This window comes from Syngnathoides biaculeatus, chromosome 22 (genome assembly GCF_019802595.1).
Source record: "Syngnathoides biaculeatus isolate LvHL_M chromosome 22, ASM1980259v1, whole genome shotgun sequence".
Lineage (NCBI taxonomy): Eukaryota > Metazoa > Chordata > Actinopteri > Syngnathiformes > Syngnathidae > Syngnathoides > Syngnathoides biaculeatus.
In genome coordinates, this window is record NC_084661.1 from 15,228,516 (window position 1) to 15,251,066 (window position 22,551).

At 44.5% G+C, this 22,551-nt stretch overlaps 3 protein-coding genes across 5 annotated transcripts; all 3 read right to left on the minus strand.

The window, feature by feature from the left end:
- Window positions 1-430: 430 nt before the first annotated feature.
- On the minus strand, window positions 431-9,581 carry spop (speckle type BTB/POZ protein). 2 transcript variants are annotated; one of them, XM_061810954.1, is made up of 10 exons: window positions 9,458-9,581; window positions 8,198-8,357; window positions 7,184-7,305; window positions 6,945-7,096; window positions 6,726-6,853; window positions 5,606-5,783; window positions 5,467-5,522; window positions 5,196-5,318; window positions 4,133-4,275; window positions 431-2,870 (listed from the first exon to the last, which is right to left on the minus strand). In XM_061810954.1, the coding sequence occupies exons 2-10, from the start codon at window positions 8,273-8,275 to the stop codon at window positions 2,726-2,728; spliced, it is 1,125 nt and encodes a 374-aa protein (XP_061666938.1). In that variant the 5' UTR covers window positions 8,276-8,357; window positions 9,458-9,581; the 3' UTR covers window positions 431-2,725. The 2 variants fall into 2 exon arrangements, with proteins under 2 accessions (XP_061666938.1, XP_061666937.1); XM_061810953.1 differs by lacking the exon at window positions 9,458-9,581 and having other exon boundaries at window positions 8,198-8,663.
- Window positions 9,582-10,325: 744 nt separating this feature from the next.
- cenpt (centromere protein T) lies at window positions 10,326-18,595 on the minus strand. Of its 2 annotated transcripts, none has more exons than XM_061811066.1 (17): window positions 18,372-18,595; window positions 17,697-17,814; window positions 17,458-17,602; window positions 17,285-17,381; window positions 17,053-17,192; window positions 16,037-16,094; window positions 15,823-15,944; window positions 15,651-15,708; window positions 15,454-15,575; window positions 15,292-15,349; window positions 15,075-15,196; window positions 14,165-14,932; window positions 12,430-12,690; window positions 12,237-12,333; window positions 11,969-12,136; window positions 10,704-10,808; window positions 10,326-10,579 (listed from the first exon to the last, which is right to left on the minus strand). In XM_061811066.1, the coding sequence occupies exons 1-17, from the start codon at window positions 18,533-18,535 to the stop codon at window positions 10,447-10,449; spliced, it is 2,736 nt and encodes a 911-aa protein (XP_061667050.1). In that variant the 5' UTR covers window positions 18,536-18,595; the 3' UTR covers window positions 10,326-10,446. The 2 variants fall into 2 exon arrangements, with proteins under 2 accessions (XP_061667050.1, XP_061667049.1); XM_061811065.1 differs by having other exon boundaries at window positions 14,165-14,935; window positions 18,372-18,594.
- Window positions 18,596-18,989: 394 nt separating this feature from the next.
- ndufa4b (NDUFA4 mitochondrial complex associated b) lies at window positions 18,990-21,700 on the minus strand. Its single transcript, XM_061810556.1, has 4 exons — window positions 21,479-21,700; window positions 20,406-20,494; window positions 20,244-20,304; window positions 18,990-19,295 (listed from the first exon to the last, which is right to left on the minus strand). Exons 1-4 carry the CDS (start codon window positions 21,524-21,526, stop codon window positions 19,239-19,241), a joined length of 255 nt encoding a protein of 84 aa, XP_061666540.1. The 5' UTR covers window positions 21,527-21,700; the 3' UTR covers window positions 18,990-19,238.
- Between the last annotated feature and the right edge of the window lie 851 nt (window positions 21,701-22,551).

A 22,551-nucleotide genomic window follows, 5' to 3' on the forward strand; every position in this document is an offset into this window, starting at 1 on the left:
CCTGTCGTCCAACCTAAAAAATTACAACTTCCACTTTGGACGCCACGTGACTCACTTGCCACTTTCAACCAGTGGTTCCCAAATTTTCATTGTAACGCCCACTTTTTGGAGATTAAATTATTTTCACACACAAGTTCCATTTGTTTTTTTTTTATAAGTATGGAGGGTGACGTGATCGCTCAATAAAGATTTGATAATTTGCCTTCCAAAACTAATTTTTTGGTCACCTGATGGAGGCATCACACCGTAAATGTAACGTTGCCGTAACTCTGCATTTATTTTATTTTATTTTATTTTAAATATAGCAGTCGGTGTTAGCACAAAACCTTGAGGCTTTTTGATGATTTGGAGTAATTTTGTAATTTTTCCAAAACTGAAATTATTTGTCATCCCACATGGGGGGGGGAAATAAAAGCACTCGAGCTTTGCGTTCAATACAAAATACTTGTGGTTTATTCTTTCGGGAACAAAAAAATGGCAACAACTAAGTGTCACTTATCTACAGGAAAGAAAGAAAGAAAGAAACTACGGTTCCTTAATTCTTTGAGCACCCCCCCCTTCACTGGCAAAAAAAACAAAGAACCCTTTCAACTGTTTTGTGTATTTTTCTTTTTCTTCTCTATTCACATTCTGGTCTCATTTGAACATTAAAACGTGTTCATTTCATTTAAAATGGCCATCAGTCGACATGCCCGCAAAGAAAATTTGTTGGCGAATGTTGATTTAAAAAAAAAAAAAAAAAAAAGACAGAGTGAGTTTTGATGGGAAAAAGCGTTGAAAACACATGCATGCATGTTTGTTATTTTGAATGCAGATACAGTGAAGAAAATAAGTATTTGAACACCCTGCTATATTATAAGTTCTCCCACTTAGAAATCATGGAGGGGTCTGAAATTTTCATCGTCGGTGCATGTCCACTGTGAGAGAGATCATCTCGAAAAGATTTGTAAGATATTTGAATATTACAGCTGCAAATAAGTATTTGAACACCTGACAAAACCAATGTTAATATTTGGTGCAGTAGCCTTTGTTTGCAATTACAGAGGTCAAACGTTTCCTGTAGTTATTCACCAAGTTTGCATGCACTGCGGGAGGAATTTTGGCCCAGTCCTCCGCACAGATCTTCTCTAGATCAGACAGGTTTCTGGGCTGTCGGTGAGAGACGCAAAGTTTTCTATTGGGTTTAGGTCTGGAGACTGGCTAGGCCACACCAGAACCCCGATATGCCTCTTACGGAGCCACTCCTCGGTTTTCCTGGCTATGTGCTTCGGGTCATTGTCACGTTGAAAGACCCAGCCACGACCCATCTTCAATGCTCTGACTGAGGGAAAGAGGTTGTTCCCCAAAAACTCACAGTACATGGCCACGGTCGTGCTCTCCCATGTGCAGAAAAACACCCCCAAAGCATGAAGCTACCACCCCCGTGTTTCACAGTAGGGATGGTGTTCTTGGGATGGAACTCATCATTCGGCTTCCTCCAAACATGGTTACATCTGATTCGGGATAAAACATGGAGTGGAGGTGAACTTTTAAAGGCGGACTAACAGTTCTTTGAGGGTCAGAATTCGTGCTGATTGACAGGTGTTCAAATACTTATTTACAGCGGTAACACACGAATAAATCGTTAAAAAAAAAAAATCATACATTGTGATTTCTGGATTTGTCTTTTTAGATGATCTCTCTCACAGTGGGCATGCACCGACGATGAAAATTTCAGCCCCTACCATGATTTCTAAGAGCTTGCAATACAGCAGGGTGTTCAAATACTTATTTTCTTCACTGTACCTCGGATTAGTTTGGCTTTCAAGAGTACCCACGAGTACACGATATCTAGCCGTGCGTCGCTAGTCACTGTCGTTTACCTGTTTTCGATTCGGGGGGGGGGAATAATAAACGGAGGTCTGTGATAAAGCATCTTTAAAGGGTATTCTTGTCCCGCGTGGGGCCGGAGTTCGTCCGTGTGCTTTCCGACAGCATTTCCGGCCTTCGTGCTGGTGGCGCTTGATTGTTGGAGTTGATTTGTATCCGTGTGAAGCGTCGCGCGTTATGCGTGAGAAGCGCTGTATAAATAAAGTTCGCGTGATTGGGGGGCCTGGGTATTCTTTCAGTGCAATCGTTCCCAAATTTCTTTGAGGAAACCCCTTTTTTCTCGTTTGTTTTTTTTTCTCCGTTTCACTAGCCCTTTTGGTGCCTTTCGTGGGGGGGGGGGGGGGGGGTCCTTTCCGAGTGTAAATCCTCGCTTCCGTGTCCTCTTTGGCCTCCACTCCGCACCGAGGAAGCTGAAATCATATCAAACGTTCAAAGGACCTCGCGAGCGCTTGGCGTCCGCTTTCCATCGCAGTCGAAGGATTCCGGTCTCCCGCAAACGGAAAAAGATTAAAAAAAATAATAATAATAAAAACTGAAAAGACCGCGAGGTCCCACCTCACTAGCCGCGGAGGAAAGTGCAGGTTTGGTTTTTTTTTTTCTGTAAACGACAAATATCCGCTTGCCACTCCTCCCCCTTCTCCTCCTCGCTCTTCCCTCCGTCATTAGAAGGGACTAAAAATACAGCAGGTTCTGGATCGGGAGGGGGGCAGAAGTGGCAGCTCAGGGGTGGGGAAGCTGTAGGTAGTGTAGTAGGTAACAGCAAAAGTGTGGGGGCGGCAGGGGGGGCCAGGGGGTTTCTCCGTTTTTGCGGGCATTAAGGGGACGTTTGTGTGACGCGCTAAAAGCGGCGGGCCCATTAGGATTGTTTGAGGCGCTTGCGTGGCGGTCCGAGGAACGGGCACTGGGCCAAGGCCAGCGAGCGGTACGCTTCGGCCACCAGGTGAGGATGGGAATCCACCATGGACTTCCAGCCCGCCGTCTCCATCACCTCAGCGGCGTGGCTGCGGGGGGAGGAGATAAAAACACACGGGGAGGGGCACGGAGTACAGCGTTCAATCGGTTCCGCACAGATCCGGAGACATCTCCGCAATATAATGCGACAAAAAAAAAAAATACACACCGTAATTTCCGGCGTACGAGCCGCGACTTTTTTTCCACACGCTTTCAACCCTGCGGTTTATGCGGTGATGCGGCGCTAGCGTTAGCGCACCTGGTTATGAGCCTCGGTACACAGAAAGAGTTTAACGCTAGCGCCGCACAAACACTGGCGCCGTGCCGGGAATTACGGTACATAAAATGCTTGGAAGTGAGTTAAAATTCATTTTGTTGTGAAAATTAAATACTTTTTTTCCCTCTGGGATCTCTGCCTCAAAGTGAAATATTACTTTCATTATTTTTCTTTTCATCATCTTTGACAACCATGTGGCATTTTGAAGCACTTTTAAGGATCAGGTGACTTTTTTTTTCCCTAGATAATTAAGGCTTTGATCTTGTAAAATGTGCTAATGTTAGCGCAGCGCTCGCGTTAAACTCTCTTGTGTACCGAGGTTTATAAGCAGGTGCGCTAACGCTAGGACCGCATCACCCCATAAACCGCAGGGTTGAAAGCGTGTGGAAAAAAAGTCGCGGCTTGTAGGTCAGAAATTACGGTATTTTTCTCTTCAACATCTTCTTTGACAACAATGTAGCATTTTCAAGCACTTTTAAGGATTAGGTGAGGTTTTTTTCTTGATAATTAAGGCTTGGATTTTGGAAAATGTGCAATAATTTTACACAACATCAAAAATTAGGTATTTTTGCTGTTGACAGTTCACTTCTATTATTACCGTAATTCCCGGCCTCCAGAACGGACCTGGATATAAGCCTTGGTACACCAGAGTTTAACACTAGTGTTAACGCGATGCTAGTGTTAGCGCGGCGCTAGTATTAGCGCGGCGCTAGTGTTAGCGTGGTGTTAGCGTTAATGCGGAGCTAGTGTTAGCATGGCGCTAGCGTTAGCACGGCGCTAGCTCTAAACTCTGTGTACAGAGGCTTCTAACCAGGTCCACTAACAGTAATGCTGCGCTAATGCTATGCGAACGCTAGCGCCGCATCACCGCATAAACCGCAAGGTTGACCGTTGCCCCAACCTCACTGCCCAGCTTTGACAATATCTAACGGTCGGCTTTGAGTCAGACCAGGACCGAGTTAAAGCTTAAATGTCTTAAATACAGTTTTAAAAAAACAAAGTATTTGTACGGTGAGTGTATGTGTGAGAACTCACTAGTTGATGAAGTCGACCGCCTGCGTTTTGAGCTGGTCGGCGCTGTGCAGGTCGGCCAGGATGAGGATCTCGGCCGCGTTCTCCACGGACAAGCTGGTGCACAGTGCGTCCTCGCACATGACCTTCAGTCTCTCCAGGGCGTACTGAGGAAGAGGAGGACGTTGTCAACGCAGTGAAATGCTTCACGCGTACCCGTGTGCCCGTTAGCTGGGGTTCAGTCAAGGGGGTTGTAATTGCATATACAGTAGTTCCTCGGTTGTTGACTGCAATCCGTTCCAGAAGGCCGGTTAAAAACCGAAACGTTCAAAAACAAAAGCGTATTTTCCCATTACAATAAATGGAAAATGAAATAATTCGTTCCAACTCTAAAAAAAGTTTTTTCAAAGCCTTTTTTTTTTTTTTTTAGCTTTTCCTGATAATAAACTGCATAGTAGAAATACATGTCTAGATTAAATACTTTATATAATTAAATCATTTAAGAAATATATTTATTTTTTGCTCAAAATGTATGCTTTAGTAGTAGAGTATGCTGGCCTGGGAGTGCATTGCCGTATCTGTAGCGACGTTACGTCGTTTCCGTTTTTTTTCGGGGGTGCCTTCGAAAGCACGATAACAAATCGTCGTGGGTCAGCTGCTCGGGGCGTCCGAATACCGATTTTCTCTTTACATTTTCGTTCGAAAACCGAGGTACCACTGTAGTTGCCAAAAGGTGGCGGCAACACAAAAAAAGGAGAATAAATATCGTAAAATATCGACACCATGAACCTAACATGTACTCGACCAAGAAAACGAAAACCATTGAATCGCAAAGTGTATCACAGTACGAGGAACACTTGTGCTAGCACTGGCTCCCTCTAGTGGTATACAAAACAATCGCTTTTTAAAATAAAAAATACGTTAAAAGATGAAACAATCCAACAACAATGCTTGTAGCTTTGAATACATTTACAATTTTTTCACTTCATTTTATTTTTACCTTACATGGAGTAATTTTTTATTACTTCGTGTTATTTCATGCTATATCTACAATGTCACATGTGAATAAATAATATCGTGACCTTACTTTGTCAGCTGCAGCGAGAAGGTCGTCGGCCATCTTGTCCAAGTTGGGGGCCTTGTCAGTGTAAATGAAACACATCATCTCTTTAAAGACCTCTGGCTCCACGTCGTTGATTTCCACGCGGTTCTAAGAATAGAACATGATATATCATATGAAGTATGCATCCAGAAAGGGAAGCAACACAATTTCATTTCCTCGCATCCGATTCGCCAAACATGACAACAACCCCGCACTTAACTGCAGTGAAACCGCACAGGAAGGCCATCTGACTCACCTTTTTGCTCTCCTCCATCTCGTGCTCAAACATAGCACTGAACACAGGCGAGCGTGCTGAAAGAAGAACAGGAACGAGAATTGCGTGACGAAATCGTGAAGAGAAGGATTTCTTTTTCGCACGCGATTTGCGTGGCTACCTGCCAGGATGGCCTTGTGAGCCTGGAACTCCTGGCCGGCCACGCACAGGGAGCAGTCGGTGAAGCGGGAGTTCTCCCACAAGCCCCCCAGCTCGTCGGCAAGTCGGCAGTCGGGGACCTTCACCATGTTCATGGTGTTCTGGCCGGATATGTTGACCGAGTCCTGCACCACGCTCACCTGCGATACAAGACGCCCAAGACTCCTCAAGCGATGGCAACAAGCCCAGATGGACGCGCATCAACTGTCATTTTGAAAAACTCGGCTCACCTGCTGTGTTACTGGCGTGTCTTCGTTCTATTTTAACTGGCCCTGTTAGCGTTAGCACTAGCTTTAGTGTGGCGCTAGCGTTAGCGCCGCAGTAGCACCGTGCTAGCGTTAAACTCTGTGTACTGTCTTTCTTTGTAAATATCTTGCTGTAGCTGCCATAAGTGTCAGTTATAAAAAGTAAATTTTGTTATTTATTTGAACTAAAGAGTGAATTCTTCTTTGCTCTAAAAGAAGAATTTATGCTATTGAGAGAAAACATTCCCTTGTGTTAGTTCATGTTTATGTAGCGGAACCTTGTTCACCAATGTTCTTGGTGTCAGGACGCTTATTTTGGGGCACTTCCTGTAAAAACAGTATGTCGGTGGCAAAGATTTGACGGGACAACTCCGTTTGGTCAGAAGGTCATTGAGTTCTTACGCCATTTTTGGCACACGTGGCATCGATGGATAGAGCAACTTGTTCGGAGTGACTGAACTGGAGTTAGCACTAGCTTTAGCGCGGCGCTAGAGTTAGCACTAGCCTTAGCGTGGCGTTAGCGTTAGTGCCGCAGTAGCGCCGCGCTAGCGTTAAACTCTTTCTGTGTATCGTCTTTCTTGTAAATATCTCGTGTTTCAATGTGGGTACGTGCGGCTTTCTCACAGCTGCGGCGTATGCATGTACCAAATGGTATTTCCTTTACAAATGTACTCGGTGAGGCTTGTAACCAGCTGCGCTCCGTAGGACGGGAATTACGGTAAGTGTTTTTGCCACTTCTTTGTGTTTGGAGCCACCTTTCCGTCAACCTTTGATGAGCGCGAACCCATCAAGCAATTGAACGCAGCAAAACGGCTCCATTCCACGACGGCGGCGTACCTCGCAGAAGAGCGTGAGCTTGTCGTCGGGCAGGAGACCGTTGGCTTCATCGAGGAGAAAGTCTCGCCGGATGAACTTTTTAAAGCCCCAATCTTTCCCCTGCACGAAGCGATACGCCCGCTGGCTTTCTGCTCGGTCAGAAGGACGAACACACAGTCATCAGATGGTCGGCGCAAACGCAAAACCGAGAAAAAAAGGTTCCGACCGGATCCCGCTCACCCATGGCTTTGGTCTCCTCCCCCTTGGCGTTGAGGATGGAGAACTTGAACTTGGCTCGGACCTCGGCCTTCGGACAGCTGACCAGCAGCAGGTAGAGCGACAAGTAGTCTTTGCTCTCCTCGTCCAGACCTTTGGGATTGACGCGCAAACACCTGAAAGAGGCCGGAGGCGTGGCTTAAAGCCGGGGAAGAAGACACCGCGCGCGAGGGGTTTTTCTCAAGCGAGACTCGCCCGCTCACCACTTCAGCTTGTCGTTGGCCCCCGAGGAGAAGGTGGAGCTCTTGATAACCTCGCCCATCTCCTCGCGGCAGAAGCTGAAGTTGTTGATGGTCCACATGTACGAGAACTTCACTACTTTGATCTAGAGTAGGAAAAAAAAATGAAAGGCACAAAACAAACAGTCAAAGGAGGTTTCACGAGGAACACAACATTGCACATTTTGTTATTAAAATATCACAAACAGAAGTTACATAGCGGAATTGCAAAAGGGTGCACGTTTACGTTGATTTCACGCGCCAAACACTTTTGAGCTAGCAGGCGTGGAAGCTAATTCACCCACTTCACCCACTTAGGTGTAGCCTCTGACATGTATTTTATTGCACCAGACGATTATTTCACACGTCATGATAACATTTGGGCGGCACGGTGGGTCGGGTGGTAAAGCGTTGGCCTCACAGTTCTGAGGACCCGGGTTCGATCCCGGCCCTGCCTGTGCGGAGTTTGCATGTTCTCCCCGTGCCTGCGTTGGTTTCTCCAGGGACTCCGGTTTCCCCATACATCCCAAAACCATGTCAAAGCCGCTTATCCTCACAAGGGTTACAGGAAAACTGGAGCTTATCCCAGCTAGCTTTTGGGCGAAATGGGGACTACACCCTGAACTGGTCACCTGTCAGTCGCAGGGCGGATATCGACACCATCACTGAGAGGGAATCGATCCCACGCTGCCCGCACCAAAGGCAGAGCCGTGTGTACTCTTCCACCATCAGTGACCCGCAACATTAATTGGACACTCTAAATTGCCCCTAGGTGTGATTGTGACTGCGGCTGTTTGCCTCCATGTGCCCTGCGATTGGCTGGCAACCGGTTCAGGGTGTAACCCCGCCTCCTGCCCGTTGACAGCTGGGATAGGCTCCAGCACTCCCCAGGACGTCCGTGACGATAAGCGGCAAAGTGCAATTTTGCGAGATCTGTGTATACAAGAGCCCGCCGGGTGAGGGAATATCTGCACAAAGGACATTTCTACGTCATACTACCTGCGTGTAGCACCAGCTCTCAGCGACAGGCCCGCTGGACATTTCCGCCGGGGGAGGGGGACTCGGGACCCTTGACATTGCCAGGGTGACGGTAGGTGTCGGTCTCAATCGGAAGAGGAACAGTCGTTTCCGCTCATCAGCGCTCGGTCCCAAAGTCCATCTGCGGCAGGACCCGCGAGAAGATGATGATGACGACGACGGAATAAAGCAGAACTGAGCGTTATTACGGAGTAGTAACTTGACTTAAGAGTGTCGCAACTTGCGAGTTCACCTGGTCACGTTTTTTGCAAAATGTGACGCTAGGCAGGTAAGACCACAACATTCGGCCACCAGTAGTTTACATTTTACTGAACGTGATATTTTTTGCGCTCGCATACCCCGCAGCCTCCAATCGGGAAAACTGCAAAATTCCCTCTTTTTTTTTTAATCATGGGGAGGTTTGAAATGAAACTCCCAGCAGATCCGAATGATTTTCAGAACTGGCGAAAATCATTAAGATTACGATTGAGTAATTTGAAAAGTGAAATGCATTTTGTCCCCCTTTCTGATGCAGTCTTGTATCTGCAACTTTTAAGTCGAACTTTTGCTTTCGTGTTTGTTTTTAACGAAACGGGGCCAAAAGATAATAAATGAATTCATCTTTAAAAAATTCTACAGAACTAAAAACGGCCCATCCAGCACACAGCTGTCAAACAACGCCGTATTTGTAATATATCTGCAGGTACTTTCGCTACTCCACACGTTCGAAAGTGGAAATGTCGAAAACGTCTCGACTGTTTTCACATGCTGGCAAGTTACAGGTGCGCGTGCGCAAGTACGGTGGTGACAGTTAGCAGGTAGACAACCTGCTAAAAAAAAAAAAAAAAAAAACCCACATTGTCACAGTTTCGAAAATATATTTCCATATTGCCACAGCTATGATCACACGTGAGACTAAACTCGTTTGGAATGAGTTGCGTGTGTCGTTGGACCGACAACACCCGGGCTAACTTCAATCAAGGCGGCGAAGCTACACCGCTAGTTAGCCACATAGTAGCCCAGACTATCAAAAAACCGTCTCGCGGGTGAACACAAGCTACAACTCGAGAACACGCCGCAACGGACTCTCGGCATCTTCTCTTTTTACTAGCCCTGAGTCTTGTATATTTCGCTTTCAGTGTTATTTATCGACGGTCTTACCTCTTTTTTTTTTTTTTTTTTTTTTTTGAGGTCGCTAGCTTTCCGGGCTCTTGTGTTGTTGTTAGCTATTTAGTGGCAGACCTGAAGCGTGTGACGTCACCGGGAGCGCAGTCCTCGTTGGTCCGGCGTTCTTGTTTTACTAATAAAAACTTTAATCTTGACGTTCGCACACAAAGTCATAAGAGGGCAGGATAACGTAGATATTAACGTTTATTGGATTGCTATTAATTGATTATTAATTAAATGGATTGCTTTACCCTATACTGTACACTGGTACAAGTGGTACGCAGGCTCCCTCTATTGGGATGTGAAAGAATCACTGCTAAAGTTCAAGTTCTATACTTCGCATCAAAAAAAACAAAAAATTTAAGTGCAGTTTCATATTTCACCCCAAAACATTCATTGAATTATTAAGAAAAATATCCGCCATTTGAGTACAATCTTACAGTTCAAGGTGTGTGTAATGTTTATGTATATTTAATTATTTTTTTCAGGAATTAAACATAATTTTTGATGAATGCTTGGGCCTACTGCGTAAATGTATTTTCATCTGTTCGTTATGGTATTATGTGGAGACAAGTATTTTTATGAGGCGGTACTTGGTGTAAAATGTTTTACAATCAATCCTGAATTAAAGAAAATGTGTACCATGACATACATAATAACGGTGGTGACTAAATTCAAGGGAGCGCGTGTAATATATAATATGGATTTGTGAAGAAGTCATTTTAATAAATTATTGTTTTGGGGTTGGGGGGGTTTACTTACTGTGCTGCATTTTAGGGTACAGCAACGATGAGCTTTAAAAAAAAAAAAAAAAATTCAATTCTTGTCATGGTCATGTTCACAAAAAAAATTAGTAATCTGGAGGAATAAAAGGAAAACAAAGGTTCGATACTGTACTCGCACTTTGAGTTATCTTGTGTACGAAATGCGCTATACAAATAAATTTGCTTTGCTAGCAAACTTTATTAGAAAATGTTACATTTCACAAGAACTCTCTCACTGCGAATCTAATGGCATTTACAAGATGAAGGCTTTACAGAGACTGAGAAAATTCAATCCATAATTCATCTCTTCTTCATTTTTGGGACGACCACGTTCCCGCTGGTCGCTATGGGGATGAGGAGCTTGCGCTGCTCCATGCGAAGGTATTTTTCAATCAGCACCTCCACCGGCACCTTGTCGTTCACGTGACCCTGCCTGCGCCATGAGCACGGTGACAAAAATCAAACATCGCTCACGTGCACGATATGAATTATGAATAACATTTGCAGTGTTTTGCACATCTCGTGCGGCTAAATGAAGTGAGCAAAAGCTTCCTTGCCTTCTCAACAGCAGTTCGACATCTTCGATCTCGATAGTTTTTCTCCCGGCGTGAACGGCGAACGTCTCCAGGTCGTGCGCCATCCGCTCGAGGAATTTATCCATTCTGGTTAAAAAAAAAAAAGATAATTAACGATGGCACTCGGAGAAAAGTTTTCAACATCCGTCCTACTGTAAGTAAGGTGAGCCAAGAGAGGTTCTTCCTGACTTTATATGTTGTTAATATACATACATATTTACATAAGATTAATATTATGTATGTATAAGACCAAAAAAAAATGACAGCTACTTTGCAGATTACACCTATTGCGAGGGATTGGTCCAGCGAGGTCACTGTATACCAGGGGTGTCAAACTCTTTTTTTCTCATTGTTGTTTCAGTTTCCCCTCAGAGGGCCATTATGATTATGGAAAAAAAATATTTAATCATTTCATCGTATTTACAGGGTGTTACGGTGGTTCAGCTGGTAAAGCCTTGGCCTCACACTTCTGAGGTCCCGGGTTCAATCACAGACCCGCCTGTGTGGAGTTTACATGTTCTCCCGGTGCCTGCGTGGGTTTCCTTCGGGAACTCCCGTTTTTCCTCCCAGATCCCAAAAACATGCAACATTAATTGGACACTCTAAATTGCCCCAAGGTGTGATCGTGAGTGCAATTGGTTGTCTGTCTCGATGTGCCTTGCAATTGCCTGGCAAACAGTTCAAGGTGTACCCCGCCTACTGCCCGTTGACAGCTGGGATAGGCTCCATCACTCCCACGACCCTTGTGAGGATAAGCGGCTAAGAAAATGGAAGGATGGATCGTATTTACATCAATTTATGAAGTAGTTTTGGAATCCGAAATCAAGGGTAATGTGTTTTTCCGACTATTCACGTTTGGTAACACAAAAATACTTGTAATATCTCAACTTTACCATTTCTGATATATGACCGTTGAAATTTTGTTCCAGATTTTTACAAGAATTTGACACGAGATGTGGCTTTGCGGGCCACATAAAATCATGTGGCGGGCCAGATCTGGCCCCCGGGCCTTGAGTTTGACACCAGAGATGTACACCAAATCTTTTTTACCCCCCCCCTAAATACTATTGATTTTTCTTGTCATCAGATTTTAAGGGCGGATCCTTGCATACATAAAAAAAGCAAACCTTTGCGTGTAAAAACATGACTACAATGGTGGAGCCGATGATGGTGGCGTCATCAACGCAGTGCAAATCATTTCACGTGCTTTCAAACGTTGATGATTTCAAAAACTCGCCGGTACTTACATGTCTTTGACGACGGGGTAAACGTCCGCAGACACTTTGGCTTTGGCGAAGTGCCGAAACGCCCCCATCACGTAGTTCTTGGGGAGACCGGCGTTCACCGTCGGCGCTGCTCCGCTTCTCCGCTTCCTCACAGACTTTTTCACCGGAGGTACGCCTTCAGTTGAACGACTAACGGCGCGTGAGGGATTTGTCAGTCAAACATGAGATAAAAAGACATTATTAGGAAAAAAAACAAAACAAAATATGTGATTTTAAAAGTACGACTAGCCTAGCTTGAGGCTTGAAAACGGTGGGTGAGATTGGGTAGGGGACTTGAAAAGTCTTCCGTTTCTCACGAACAAATGCTGGAGTCGTCATGGGGATTTCTGCAAATATTGGGAGGAGGGGAGGAGGCCTCACATTAATGAATACTGCAAATAATAATACTAATAAAAAGCGCTCATATTGAATCAGAGCTGGACCTTCGGAAACTTGGCCGTCGTCTTCCTCCGAATCTTCCACACGTTCGGTGGAGTCCGCGACCTCAGCTGGAGGATCCGCCTCTTCGTCGGCGTTGCTCACCCTCAGGAGATGCGAGGAGTTCAGGTCGCCACAATCGGGCTCTTCCCCGGTATCCGAAGCCTCTCCCTGCGCAGGGCTGGATGAGTTCTGATGTACGTCTGGAGCACTTCCAAAACCAGAACTGCTTTCACTCTGGGGCCTGTTCTCAGACTCCGACGAGCCTGCGCACAATTACGCCCGACATATTGTGATAAAAATGCAAAAAATGTTGCAAAGTAAATATACTTAATAATTGGGTACGATCCAATTCAAGGGTCTTAAAGAATACGAATGTGTGTTAACTCATACGTTATTGCAGATACAACTGAACTGTACTTGTGGAGGGGTTTTTTTGTATACTACAATTTTTTCAATTATTTGATTACCGTAATTTTCCGTCATATAAGCCGTGACTTTTTTCCCCACACGTTTTCAACCCTGCGGTTTATGTGGTGATGCGGCTAATTTGTGCATTTATTGTAACGGCCGCAAAGGGGCAGTCAAGCGGAAAAGGTAAGAGTGAGACCGGTGGAATATACGTGCCGAGGAAGTGACTTTTACCCTGTTAGCGCTGCGCTAGCATGTTACAGCCGTGATTTTTACAGTTTTTTTTTTTTAACCGGCTCTGTTAGACAGCGTTAGTGCAGCACTCGCGTTAGTGTTAGCACGGCAGCGCTAGCATTAGTGTGGCGGCGCTAGCGTTAGCACGGCGGCACTAGCGTTAAACTCTGTGTGTACTGTCTTTACCGTCTTTTGTAAATATCTCGTGTTTCAATGTGGGCACTTGCGGCTTTTACACAGCTGTGGCGTATGTATATACCAAACGGTATTTCCTTTACAAATGTACTGGGTGAGGCTTATAACCAGGTGCGCTCGGTAGGCCGGGAATTACGGTACATTTCAGTTCCTGTTGCGGACTGTAACGTGTCTGTCAGAAAACGGGTAAAAATATTCATCATTGTTTCCCAAAGTAAAAGGAATCATTTGCAAATGCCTGATTTTTAAATGAAACAAAGAAAAATCAGCCTGCTTTCATGGAGGACGAGAGAATATTTACACCGAGAGGCTCATATCCGAGGATTTGGACCATTTTAAGTTAAACCGCCTCCGAACGATTCATCAATTATCAAAATGGCAGTTGATTAAATGTTGCACCAGTATAGGGAGGCGTACCAAATATCTATCGATATCTAACTGTGCGGCAGACTCGCTAAGCCACCGGTGTCAAACTCAAGGCCCGAGGGCCAGATACGTCCCGCCGCATGTTTTATGTGGCCTGTGGAGTCAAATCTAAGAGTCAATTTTCATGATTCTCGCTAAATCTGTACCAAAATTTCAAAATGTCATTATCATACATGATGAAGTTGAGATATTACAAGCATTTTTGTGTTACCAGTTGAAAAACACATTTGCCCTTGATTTCTGATTCCAAAACTAGTTCATAAATTGTTGATGATGAGATGATTAAATACTTTTTTTCCCCAGTCACAACAGCCCTCTGAGGGAAGCCGGAACCACAACGTGGCCCGCGAGAAAAATGAGTTTGACGCCTCTTTCTCTAAGCAGTCGACCACCTTGCCGCCGTGTATCAAATATTTTTCTTGAATTAGAAGACTTCTCCCCCCCACCAGTGAAATTTTTTCCCCAGATTCTTACCGGGCTGCGTGGCATCAACCTCTGCAATGGGCACCACGAGAGGGCCCGAAGATAGATGAGATCGCTGCTCGATGTGTTCCACGTCGTGATTGCTTTCCTCCTCCTCCTCCTCCTCCTCCTCCTCCTCCTGCGGTCCATCATTCTCATTTTCGGCCACGTCTCCTTCCTCGGACTGAGACCCGGTGGCGCCATCTTCTTGGGAACGGGAATCGACGACACTTTCAGTTTGAGAGTCTGTGGCAGCCCCCTCGTCTCCGCACGTCGTTACATCTTCCTCCTCTCCAGGTGGGGCCTCAGCCTCCTCTTCTTCAGATATCACCGCGTCCTCCCCCTCTTTAATCGGGGGTGCAGCTTCCTCTTTTTCAGGTGTAGCCGCATCCTCCACTTCTTCCAGGAGCGCGACGGGAAGCTCTTCTGTTTTGGGATCAACTGCAGTTTCCTCGACTTCCTCTTCCTTCAACTCCAATTCGGTTTCATCCTTTGATTCTGAACTCACCGCCTCTTCCTCGCAATCAGCAGTGGTTCTGCTCACCAGGCCGTCTGTCACGTCCAGAATTCTCGCCCCGTCCTGCTCCAGCACCCTCTGAACCTGAGACACCTCGACGGTGGACTTGTCTTGCATTGCATCCGGCTGTGGGCAGAGGGCAGTGTTGGAGTTGACAATATCATCGGTGACCTCAAATTCGTCACGCTCGCTGGGACCCGGTGTGATTGTGTCGGCACGGGCGGTCTCGCCGGGTCCGGGCTCCTCGAGCACAAATCCGCTCCCTTCTGAGAAAGGGGGGGGGGGGGGAAGCGGGAAATCCCAAAACAAAAAAAAAATACACAATAACAGGTGAACAGTTGAAAAAAATTATGCACCGAGCACATGATCGCAGCTTAAATGTGTGTGTAATTAAAGCTTAATTACCATGATCCAAATGCATCTTATTTACAGCGTCCCCGAACTCATCTTCTGTGATTTTCCGATGGTAAGAAACTCTTCTCCGCAGCGCTTTTCGCTCAGTCCGATCATCCGCAAGTGTTGTGACGCTTGAAAACCAAAGGAGGACAAATGCGGTTATCGTCACATTACTGTAACCGACACGCAAAGTCTACATAATACAGGAAAGAAATCGTCATCATACTTTGATATACAAAGCGACAGATCATCTCGCGTCAGTCTGTCCGCTTCATTTGCAGCATCTGGGGTTAGGGGTAGATTAAAAAAAATAACATAATTCCCTGATCCAAATGGGAGGGTTGAGGGGGTGGGTACTGTATTAAAAAAAAATAATAATAATAATGACCATGATCCAAATGCATCTTATTTACAGCGTCCCCAAACTCATCTTCTGTGACTTTCTGATGGTAAGAAACTCTTCTCCGCAGGCCTTTTTGCTCGGTCCGATCATCCGCAAGTGAAGTGACGCTTGAAAACCAAAGGCAAGAACCGGTTATCGTCACAGAACTGCCATTTCATAGAGGAAAGAAATTTTCATCATACTTCGATATGGAAAGCGACAGATCATCTCGCGACAGTTTGTCCGCTTCATTTTCAGCATCTGGGGGTGGAGTTGAATGGTGGTATGTAAACAAACAAAACAAACAAAGCTTCATTACCATAATCTAAAAGAAATGGGGGGGGGGGGTATTAAAAAAAAAAAAAACATAGTTACCATGATGTAGATGCATCTTATTTACAGCGTCCCCAAACTCATCTTCCGTGATTTTGTGATGGTAAGAAACTCTCCTCCGCAGGCCTTTTTGCTCCGTCTGATCGTTCACAAGTGACGTGACGCTTGAGAACCGAAGAAGGACGAGACCCAGTTATCGTCGCAAAACCGTAACCAAAACTCGCACTCCATATAAAAGGAAATTGTGTATTCGTACTTTGACAAAGAAAGTGACAGATCATCTGGTGTCGAGTTCACCTCTTCATTCTCAGCATCTGTTTGCACAAATATGCAACAGTTTGTCAACACACACAATTAAACAATGTAATTACAATGTAATTAAGCATTGCACTTTTCCAGTTCACAAATTTGCATATTTGTGCATTTTTATGAGGAGCCCATCTTTAGTTATTTCCTGTTTTTGTGCTCGGGCCAAAGCCATGTCTGGGCACAAATTATTGCTTTGGTACAATCTGATCAGAGTGCCAAGCGCAGATGAAATTTATGGGAGGAGCTTTATTTAGGCAGGCCATAGCTTTGTCTAACTGAATAAAAATGCTTTGTTACCATCGTGTGGCACCTGCAGGTAATGACACACCTTTTTGCGAGGCTGTCAATTATGTGCAGATTTCCCTATTCACATACTGGCTGTACTTGTGCATTTTTTACAACACAGTTTATACTCTCAGTTAAAATATTGCAATATTTTAGTTTTATTTTAGTTTGTTTTCATCGATCGGCAACGTTTCGCTGTAACTCTGACATTGTGTCCTGCTCCGTCCAAAATCTTAATTCCGTGTACATATGCTAACGTGAAATTGTTGTAGAACTCTCTTGGACAAGTCTGACACATTTGGCAAAAAAAAAAAAAAACATACCCCATTATTATCTATTATTACGCAATAGAGAATTGACTTCAAACATGTTCTGTTCAATCGCCATTTTGTAAGCTTATGGGACATGGATAAGGGGGCGGAGCTTAAGATCGCCATCGGAAAGGTCCATTTCCCTATTCGCATACTTGTTGTACTTGTGCAGGAGGTTATACTCTCAGTGAAAATATTAAAGCCTTACGAAATGTTTTATTATGATGGAACTCACTGAATTTACATTTTTGCCCAAGACGGAAAACACATTTGAAATCACAACAACCTGAAAGCCGACCGGCGCCACGGCGCTAATTGCGTCGGACCGCGGACGTTTCAATGTAAATCGCAACAGCTTTCGTCTCACCCTCACAGCCTCGCTTGAGGTGCTCTTCAAAAGCGGTCACGTTGAGGCTGCGTCGCGGCCGCTTTCTCTTCAGTCCCTTGGAAATGCTCGCCACATTGGCAAACGTCAGATTGTCCAGATCCAACTCGGAAAGGTCAGTTCTTGAAAGTTAAAACATTTTGTTATGGAAAGCCAGACAAAGTGTTATTGCACAAACATAAAATTTTTTTTTAAAAAGTCAAATATTGTTCACCTTTGATGTTTGTCGTCGGCGATGCTGGAGTCCGCTGAAGCCATCTGAGGCAGCGCGGGCGACGCTCCCTCCTGAACCACACGCGGCTTGACCGTATCTACAGAACAGCGCAATGGACGCCGTTCAACGACCCGGCGGGGCAACGTCAAGACTTGCATGAGTGTCGCGCGCACCCGTCTGCAGGATGTTCTCAAGAATGTGCCTCGGCGTCTCTTCGTCATCCAACATCGAGGAGGATGCGGCCAGCGTGTATCCCTTTTTCGGCGATGCCAAGGCGGTTGGCTTTTTTACAGGCAGCAGAGAGTCCCTGGATAGGCTCTGGAAAGAGAAGTTTAAAGTCGTCATGTGAAGTTTTTTTATTAAAAAAAGAAAAAAAAAAAGATCTGACAAAATTGTGAGGGACTTATCTTACCTCACGCATCTTACGCTTTATGCTGTCCCTTAAGATCTTCTGCGGCATTTGCTCACGCCCGGCTTTGACTCTCGATCTGGTGATGCATCTTAATGCGCTACTCTGCTCTTTGGAGACACTAAAAGGAAAAACATCTTAACATTTAAAAAGTTATTATTTTGAGAAAATCAAATCAACCACCTTGCATGAAATAGGGATAGATTTTAAGGATGTTCGGACAAAATCAAAATCAGCCATTTAATCCCTCGGACTGCATTGACCTCTTTAAACTTGAAATCAGACTTTTGCAAAAGGAAAGCAAATATATTTGTACAGCAAATTTTCTTGGACAAGGTAACTGCGTGTGCTTTGCATGATTAAAAGCATTCAAATACAAGGAAATAAAAATGTTTCAAAATAAAAGGACAATTAAAACAGTGTAGAGTCCAAGAAATATAATTGAAAAGTGGAAGTACGTATGAGAAACATTTGAACCTGTAATTTGAAAACATTCACACTTCTGGCTGACGTCACCTGTTGCCAATTTATTCCAGTATATTATATATATTGTAAAAATGACAAAAAAAATGAGTTACTAGCCAACTCGACTTCTCAGCCGCTTAAATTTCAAATGTTAACTTTTTGTGACGTCTTCGCTCGGTGACGTGCCTCACGTTTTTGCTTCGTTTTGCTTACCTGCGGGTGACGGGAGTGCTGTGTGGCTCAGTGCTCATAATTTGTTTGAGAAGGACCCGAGCAGACAAGTCCTCCATCGGCTCCAACTCGACAATCGTCGCATTTGCTTGTCTTCGTCTAACCGACATTGCTGCTATGGATCCCGCTTGTTTTGGAGGAAACATCGCGAGAGCTGACTTGTTCCGCTCGTGGTCTTTTCCGCTTCCGGTTTCTTTTGCTGGTCTTCCGCTTCTTTTCAATGGTTTGAGATTCTTTAAATGTGACCATTTATACGGATGAACGCGTGGAGAACTTTTTTTCGTAGCAATTTTAAAAGTGTTTCCTCTACAAATATGAAATTCCAGGAATGTTTAATTTACCCAAGTGCGCTGTACACATGCAATTCAAGGCTAGTTATCCAGTCGGTTCAAGCAACACTGACATCATGTGGCAATAATAGAAATTGCATATACCGATAGCGAACAGCACACACGCTAACTTATATAAATACCATTTTTAAGCATTTCCATGAATAAAAACAATCAATTATAACATAAAAGTTACCTTCTATTCTAAATACTACATTTCTAAACAATAGCTGACCAGAAAACAAAAGGCTCAACAAAAAAAAAACAAGGGTGATTTCAATACTTTTTAATAATTTACAACAGTAAATAAACTCAAAATTTACTCAAACAGGTGCTTGCCAGTTTTATTTGTACAGTCACTGATGAATACACGATCCCCCCCCCCCCCCAATTCACATTTTATGCATGAACGGATGACAGCAGCGCACCGTGCGACCCGAACTTCAGTCAGCGTTGTATGAAGGCTCCATTTTTTTTGGGGGGGGGGGGGGGGTTGGGGGCAACAGTATGAGAGATGGGCTCAGAAGTCGGGCCTGTCCTTCTTCATCTTGGAGTAGTCCGTGTTTATTGCGAAAAGCTGGGAACACAAGCAAACGATTTGAACTTTGATGCAAGATAAGAGAGAAGGGACGGACGGCTTATGCTGCATGATAAAAGGAAGTTTACATCAAACTCCACGGAAAGCTGGGAGGAGTAAGAAAGTCAAAGGGACCCTTTTTAATATTTTGATCATTTCTCATTTTAAAAGACAGGATGTGGGTTTGGAAGATGTGTTCTTAATAAATGACAAATGACAAACAAATGTGTTCATTTCACTCAAACATATGCCTGTAAATAGCAAAATGGGACTTTTTTTTTTGGGCGGCACGATGGGGACACAGTTCTGAGGTCCCGGGTTCGATCCCGGACCCGCCTGTGTGGAGTTTGCATGTTCTCCCCCATGCCTGTGTGGGTTCCCAAAAACATGCAAAATTGATCGGACACTCTAAATTGCCCCTAGGTATGGTTGTGAGTGCGACTGCTGTCTGTCTACGTGTGCCTTGCGATTTGCTGACCCTGCCTCCTCCCCGTTGACAGCTGACAAAGGCTCCAGCACTCCTCGCGACCCTCGTGAGGATAAGCGGCTAAGAAAATTGATTGGATGGATCTAAATTGTCCCTAGGTGTGATTGTGAGTGTGGCTGTGTGTCTCTATGTGCCCTGCGATTGGCTGGAAACCAGTTCAGGGTGTACCCCGCCTCCTCCCCGTTGACGGCTGACATAGGCTCCAGCACTCCTCGTGACCCTTGTGAGGATACGCGGCAAAGAAAATGGATGGATGGAGATGTGTGCAGATAAAATCTAAATCCCCCCCCCCCCTCAGTTACCCAAAAGAAAAACAATGAGTTTCATTTTTCATCCATTGTTGCCCTTCAGTGTGGTTTAACGGCGGTTGGACCCGCTACCCTTGTGAGGATAAGTGGTGAAGAAGATGAATGGATGGAATTTTTTTTTTTTTTTTTTTTGGGGGGGGGGGGACTGCATACCTTGTACTGCTGATTGGGCGCCAATTTGTTCCAAGGCTCCGGATTGTTCTTGCGGTCCCAACTGTCAAATGTCACATCAATTCAAATGTTAAAATTGAGCAATATATATATATATATATATATATATATGCATTTTTTTTTAACCCAATCACAAGGACTCACCAAACATCGGGATTCTTCAGCGCCAGTCTGCCAAGGTACAGCATGCTCATGGTTGCCCCACCGCCAATGAAAATGAACAGGGGGATCAGCTGATGAGCAAAAAATATATATATAAAAAAATGTAATGCAAGTGTGTTATGACAAACTACAGTATTACCATAAATCTCTTTTTTAAATACTATAAATAACATGTCTAGAAACATAAAGAGACAGCCAATAAAGCAAAAAAATAATAATAATGCTTTAACCTGGGAATGTGTATCCACCGTTGAAATGTTTTTGTTTCATGGCGTGCCGTCATATTTATTTTTGTCACGTAAAATATTACCCTTGAGGAATATTGATGTACGGAACCCGTTAGTCAGTGTACACAGAGCTCACAATATTGTCGCGTTTAACTGAAGCGAGAAATCAGACCAATATATATATATATATATATATATATATATATATATATATATATATATATATATATATATATGTATAAATATATGTGTATATAATATATGTTGCAACGTAAAACATTTCTCACCACGATTTGTCCTTTTGCAAGCGTGCAAAGTAGAGGGCACGAGTCATAGTAATCTTGGTACAGTACTGTAACGTACAGTAGCTATACGTGCAGCTGGCTGCTACATAAATGGCCGAAAATGAGATCATTTATGTATTCCTCTTGCTTTATTGCGTAAAAAAATGCTATACGGAAGCATAAGAGCTGTAAGCGTTGAATATATGCAAAATTATGTACAGTATACACAATTATCGAGATAGTTATTTCCACCTGTCACGGGCCTATAGAGGAAATAGATCTTTTCCGTTATTTCTTCGCCTGTCATTTTTGCTAAAATATAGCACGCAATAAATTAATAAAAATCCAAAACCCCGTGTGCGGTTTCAAACGGAATATTTTTAATAAAAGGGAGTGGATTTCTAAATAAATTGAAAAAAAAGAGAGTGCGGCGCGCTCGTCCTTTAGCCGCTCCATTGAGGCACATTTCAATGTCACCGGGTCATTTCACATATCGTATCATATCATATCTCACAGATTTCAAAACATCAAGGCGCACACTCACAGCTGGATGGTTCTTGAGCTGCTTTGCGACGGTCCCGAGCATCGACATGCTGACACTGGCCGGTTCCGCGGATTAAACTCACAGGCGAGGCGTCCTGTAATGACTGCAGGTGACTCTGTGCCGGAGAGCGCTTTTACGATTTCCCACGACCGAGAAGGACCGTGAAGTACACGCCACAGCTACCGGAAGCTCCAGTCAATCAGCACGCCCCAAAGGCCAACAGCTGGCAATGAGGGGTCACGTGACGGGCATTTAAAAATATATTTGAGTGGGGTCGTTAGTGAGTCAATGCGTGGGTCTTTCCCTGCGGAACCTTGAAAAAGTGAGAGAAAAAGCCTATTTTAGGAGGAAAAAAAAGTGTAATTTCCTGTTTATTCTACCGATAAAATTACAGCACTTTAACGATAAAGTGCTCTGCTGTCATCCCCATGTTAGTCACAGCCACAGGGGATATATTTCCATATTTATCTGTTCGACATGACGTGTGTAGTGACGCAGTCCCCGAATCTGCCCAATTTAAGGCATTCGTGGATGCCAATCGCATGTCTGAATAGTCACACGCCATTTAAGGAAAAATGTTTGCAGTTGTCACTCGCTACGTCGCGGTTCATGTATCGCGGGTTCAGCGCACCGCAGATTTATTTTAGCAAAGTGTCTCATTGGCGCGTCTCAGGGAAACATTGCTAGTGGGGGCATTCAATATTGCACCAGTGCGAGGAATCACTGGATCGCTAACTGATTGAACTAGAATTTTGATAGAGCGAAGACGCTCGTGTCACGAGTGCAAACCAAAACCTCTTTCTCTGAGGGACATTATGATTCACTGATGTGTCAAACTGCTGCAGTGTAGCGCCAACTACTGGCATGGAAGACTTGTCAGACATCCATCCATCCATTTTCTTCACCTGCGCAGAGTTTGCATGTTCTCCCCGTGCCTGCGTGGGTTTCCTCCGGGCACTCTGGTTTCCTCCCACATCCCAAAAACATGCAACATTAATTGGACACTCTAAATTGCCTCAAGGTGTGGTTGTGAGTGCACCTGTTTGTCTCTATGTGCCCTGCGATTGGCTGGC

What these genes read in the sequence shown, in the direction of transcription:
- cenpt (XM_061811065.1), bottom strand. Translation starts at nt 18,535, where the DNA reads ATGTTTCCTCCAAAACAAGCGGGATCCATAGCAGCAATGTCGGTTAGA. An exon ending in GCCGACGACAAACATCAAAG is followed by an intron (nt 17,193 to 17,284) that starts GTGAACAATATT and finishes TTAACTTTCAAG; the next exon opens with AACTGACCTTTCCGAGTTGG. An exon ending in CTGTCGCTTTGTATATCAAA is followed by an intron (nt 15,197 to 15,291) that starts GTATGATGACGA and finishes TTGGTTTTCAAG; the next exon opens with CGTCACAACACTTGCGGATG.
- spop (XM_061810954.1), bottom strand. Translation starts at nt 8,275, where the DNA reads ATGTCAAGGGTCCCGAGTCCCCCTCCCCCGGCGGAAATGTCCAGCGGG. An exon ending in TCACAAGGCCATCCTGGCAG is followed by an intron (nt 5,523 to 5,605) that starts GTAGCCACGCAA and finishes TTCTTCTTTCAG; the next exon opens with CACGCTCGCCTGTGTTCAGT. An exon ending in TTCTCGCTGCAGCTGACAAA is followed by an intron (nt 4,276 to 5,195) that starts GTAAGGTCACGA and finishes CCTCTTCCTCAG; the next exon opens with TACGCCCTGGAGAGACTGAA.
- ndufa4b (XM_061810556.1), bottom strand. Translation starts at nt 21,526, where the DNA reads ATGTCGATGCTCGGGACCGTCGCAAAGCAGCTCAAGAACCATCCAGCT. An exon ending in AGCTCAAGAACCATCCAGCT is followed by an intron (nt 20,495 to 21,478) that starts GTGAGTGTGCGC and finishes TTTGCTCATCAG; the next exon opens with CTGATCCCCCTGTTCATTTT. An exon ending in CTGAAGAATCCCGATGTTTG is followed by an intron (nt 20,305 to 20,405) that starts GTGAGTCCTTGT and finishes GACATTTGACAG; the next exon opens with TTGGGACCGCAAGAACAATC.